We start from the raw sequence: 5,022 nt of genomic DNA, 5'->3' as shown, positions 1-5,022 counted from the left end.
AAAAAAAAAAAAAAAAAAAGAATAGGAACACCTACCTCACACAACTGGGATGGGGAGTGATTTTGGCCATGAAGTCACTGTCCAGCATATGACCAGCACATAGTGTTTGCTCAATAAACCCCACCTTTTCTGCTAAGCTTTGCACACCTGACAAATCACCACTGATCTAAATAATTTGGCGTGGAGCAGATACAAACTCGGGTCTGGAAAGATACCATCAAGAGACAGGTGCCCTTGACCTGCTATGAGTCTCATGCTCTGTTACATAATGTCTGAGTAAAATACGGTCATGAGACAGCTGACTGGACTTTTTCTATTGCACAGCTTCCTGCCCCCTTAGACCTACCTGGCTTTGTCGGCTGCCTGGAATTGGCCACGCTGAATAATGATGTGATCAGCTTGTACAACTTTAAGCACATCTACAACATGGACCCCTCCACGTCAGTGCCCTGTGCCAGGTGAGAGACAGCAAAGAGTACTAAAGATGCGGATGGTGGTGAGAGCAGCACACAGGACATGAGCCAGTCAGCGTTCAGGTTCTCAGACTTTTCTTTGGGGAAACTAGTTTTCAACTTCTTAATAGTCACACCTGCAAAAATCATCTTCAATTTTTCTCTACCACAGATGCACACACAGCAGTATTAACTTGTTTGCAGCTTTGATTTTGGATTCCAGGAACTGGCGTGTCCCTGGATACTTCAGTTGTCTTAGCACATAGGATAAAGAAGGAATCCATTAAAAACAATCCATTTAACTTACCTGTGAACACTTCATCTCTTCCCTGCAAACAATGTTATAAGACCCCCAGAAGATGGATGAAAAGGGCCTCATTTGAAAAGCATAACAGACACTGTGATGTTCACATGATCCTCACATTTCCATTTCAGAGACAAACTGGCCTTCACTCAGAGTCGGGCTGCCAGTTACTTCTTCGATGGCTCTAGTTATGCTGTGGTGAGGGACATCACGAGGAGAGGGAAATTCGGTCAGGTGACTCGCTTTGACATAGAAGTTCGAACACCAGCTGACAACGGCCTTATTCTCCTGATGGTCAATGGCGTGAGTAAACATAAAAGTCCTACTTGTTCTCTTCTATTCCCACTACCCTCTGCTATTCACGTTTTCAGAAACCTCAGGTTGACTGTTCCATGCCATTAAACTTAAGTTCTAGTTTAGAAAACAAAATTAATTTTTTTTTCTGATTCAGGGAACTGATGATAGCAATAAATAAAAGCACCCCGAAATGCATTTCTCCAGGCTTCTGTATGTATACATATACATACACGTATGTACTCCCCATGCGTGCACACACACACACTCTTACATATGTGCACACATAGACATCTTTATTTACAAGTAACATATGTACTATAAATAGATACAAGTATGATATGAAACATTCAAAACTAGAAGTAAAAGGAAAAGCATATAATAATGAAATAAAAGATTAAATAAAAATAGATAAAATATTTAAAATAAAGGTGAAATTAAATTAATTTTTATTAATGATACGGAAATCCTTTTCCTCTCACTAAAAATTATTTTTAATAACACTTTTCCTGAGAACACTTTAATTAAATATGCTAAATATTTAAACTCTTTGTGATAACAGTGATTCAAAAGTCCTAAGTATAGTTTATTTCAACACTGTTTTATCGACTGTCATAACTGGAGAAGATACTTCACAAAAATAAAAAAAATCTAAGAAATACATCATTGGCAGTGCCTTCTAAATCATAAATAGTTTTTTAATCAAGTTCACCAAGCACAAAGGTTGTCTTTGAGATTTGGCTGGTATGTTTTCCTTTTCCCTAATGTCATTTCTTATAAGCTAAGAAGATATTGTATCATTTAAAAAAATTTAATAAAAGAGTTTGAAACCACTGAAAATCTTCATTTGAAAGATTTTTAAATAGGTCAGAGATTTCTTGCTACAAATGTTTCGTTAGTACCTGTATCACACATGAGAGTTTTTGTAGGTGCACACTTAGATTTTTCCATCAACAAAATCACTTAGAAGCAGAGAAATTTCCAAATATCTTTTTATGTATTTTTATTTTTAATTTTTTTGAGACACAGTCTCACTCTGTAGAGTGTTGTGACATCATAGCTCATAGCAACTTCAGACTCTTGGGTTCAAATGATCCTCTTATCTCAGCCTCCCAAGTAGCTGGGATTACAGGCACCCGCTACTGTACCCGGTAGTGTATTTTTAGTAGACACAGGGTCTCACTTTCGGTCAGGCTGGCCTCAAACTCCTGAGCTCAAGCAATCCACCTGCCTCAGCCTCTCAGAGTGCTAGGATTATAGGTGTGAGTCACCGTGCCTGGCCTCAAATATCTTTTTAAAGAACAATCACAATCGCTCCATAGTATAACTGTCTTCAAAAAAAAGAAAGAAAAAGTTACTTTCTTATCCATTGTTATAACAATATCCTTACCCTGATATGACAATATATTTATTTTTTGAAATAACTAGTAGGTTTTATATTACTGAAAGACATTTGTCATCACAAATAAGGTTCAACAAGTTTAGAATAATTCACTTTATAAAGAAAAATGTGTTACCCTCTTTTTTTAAATTTTTTTTTGCTAGTTTTTTTTTTTTGTTTGTTTGTTTGTTTGTTTGGCCGGGACTGGGTTTGAACCCACCACCTCCAGCATATGGGGCCAACACCCTACTCCTTTGAGCCACAGGCGCCACCCTGTGTTACCCTCTTTAAATCTGGCAGTGTTTTTAGTAATTTGCAGGAAGTAACCAGCAAATATCTACATGTTTCAAAGTATTTTCACACCACTCTAACCTCCACACGAAATGAATGTAAATATTCTATTATTCAGGTTGTATCACCTGTAAATCCATGTAAATAAGCACATATAAAAACAAACTGCCCAAGCCAGGATGGGCTGAGTGGCTTTGTTTTGCATTAGCCTGGAAGCAAAGAAATGGGGAGGGAGGCCACCTGCAACGACCCAGGGGTGGAACCCCTCTTGGGAAGCCTCACACAGTTGTGGTTCCCATAAAAGTCTGACAAAAGGATGAATTGAAGGCCCAGAGTCAGTAGCCCATGTATTCAATATTATTTGAGATTTTTAAAATGAATATAAATAGAAGTTGAAATTGAAATATTTTGTTCCTAAACCCCAATGGATTGTTTGCCACACTTCTGGGAATACACAAACTCCTCTCAGGAGATCATGTCCGGTAGAATAGGACATGAATTTGTCACAATTCTTTATTTTTTGAATCTATTGAACTCTTGTATCCATGAACTATTAATATTTTCTGAAACAAGCAAACCCAATCAGTATTACTTGAGTGCTTACTGAATTACTTTGGTTTTCAAACACCGTGGGGTCCAAGTACATAATAATTCCATATTATACATTAATACAGTGTATCAAAATAACACAGAAATGGCCTTCTATTAATTAATTCATTCATTCCATTATACATAAATACAGTGTATCAAAATAACACAGAAAAGGCCTTCTTTTTCTTTATTCATATTTTCTGACAATTTGGGGAAATTATTGTTTTAATGTTTCCATTTTTATTTTAAAATGAATGAAATCTCATCTACCGGGTTGTTATAATTTTTACAAGTTGCCTAAAGACAAGGCAGTTGAATAAAGATGGTCCATTATGCTCTGTTCTCAAGAATTGTACAAGGTCTGTAGTAATGCAGACCTAAAACTTCACCCGTTAATTTGTGAAGTAGGATAAAAACAAGATAGTTATTTTAAATATTTAAATAAATGTGAACACTTTCACGTATTTATATGAGAAATAACTGTTGACAAGGCAGGAGTTTTCATTTTTAGCTCATACTAAGAAGGTCGCGAGACTTTTTTTGTCTTCAAATAATTTCAAGAATAAGGGCTAGAATAATTTCATTTCTGAAATCTGGCTAAATGTAACTGCACTTTCATACAAGCCGATGCTGCCATCTTGGGCCCTTCTCTCCGCAGAGTATGTTTTTCCGCCTGGAAATGCGCAGTGGTTACCTACACGTGCTCTACGACTTCGGCTTCAGCAACGGCCCCGTGCACCTGGAAGACACGTTGAAGAAAGCTCAGATTAATGATGCAAAATACCACGAGGTACAAATCATCCTGGCTTGGGTGGTTTTGTTTTTGTTTTGTCTTTCATGGGTAGATCTATTAGTCTCATCAGGCAGTCAGGGGGGATAAGCAAGATGGTAATTAAACTGAACACTTCCATATCCAAAGAGCAACTGAAGGGCCCTCCTCTCCTCGACCCCAGGAAAGCGTGGAGGACCAGCTATTACAGCCAGAGTGATTACACTATGAGACGTTTTCAAAACGCTGATTAGTATTATTTCTCACAGATCTCAATCATTTACCACAACGATAAGAAAATGATCTTGGTAGTTGACAGACGACATATTAAGAGCATGGATAATGAAAAGATGAAAATACCTTTCACAGATATATACATTGGTGGAGCTCCCCCAGAAATCTTACAATCCAGGTAATGTTTTCTGTTAAGTTGCTATCTGTCCCTAGCTGAGCATTCAACACCCTGCGGAGATCTAGTAGCAGGTTTAAGCACCCGTCCTTGCTGCTCTCACAGGCGCAGAGGCAGGCACACACGGTCCAGGCCCTCTGCAGCCCGTCCTCGGGAGCTCGTAGAACACAATCTAAGAGCATTTCTCATCAGTAAGAGGAAGACTAAGTCTCATTTGTCTCTTTACTTTTGCTTTAGCCTTAAACTTGAACCCTCTGATAGCATCTGAGGACACTGGAATTTTTAAGATTATTCAAGGAATTGCAGATTATGTAAAATGGAACATCAAGGCATTCCTTCAGCCTTCATTGATTACAGTGTGTTGCAAATAATACCAAGAATATGAGTTCATCACCTAAGTGGATTAGGGGCACTCTGAAGAGCTGAGTTCAAATCCTCCACGTACTACTTTTGACACAGAAAATAACTTGTCGGCTCAGCGCCTGTGGCTCAAGTGGCTAAGGCGCCAGCCACATACACCTAAGGTGACGG

The 5,022-nt window shown here is 38.2% G+C and overlaps 1 protein-coding gene across 1 annotated transcript in view; it reads left to right on the top strand.

Annotated features, from left to right (window-relative positions):
- The window catches only part of LAMA4 (laminin subunit alpha 4), a 142,336-nt gene that overhangs the window by 110,414 nt on the left and 26,900 nt on the right, over positions 1-5,022 (top strand). The window contains exons 22-25 of the mRNA XM_012804547.2: positions 325-458; positions 888-1,059; positions 3,972-4,103; positions 4,352-4,494. Of these exons, the coding sequence (XP_012660001.1) occupies positions 325-458; positions 888-1,059; positions 3,972-4,103; positions 4,352-4,494 (581 nt within the window). The remainder of the gene's footprint in view (positions 1-324; positions 459-887; positions 1,060-3,971; positions 4,104-4,351; positions 4,495-5,022) is intronic.

This window comes from Otolemur garnettii, unplaced genomic scaffold (assembly GCF_000181295.1).
Source record: "Otolemur garnettii isolate 467f Iridium unplaced genomic scaffold, OtoGar3 scaffold00002, whole genome shotgun sequence".
Taxonomy (NCBI): domain Eukaryota; kingdom Metazoa; phylum Chordata; class Mammalia; order Primates; family Galagidae; genus Otolemur; species Otolemur garnettii.
The sequence above is the reverse complement of the archived record's forward strand: the minus strand, read 5'-3'. Positions and strand labels throughout refer to the sequence as shown.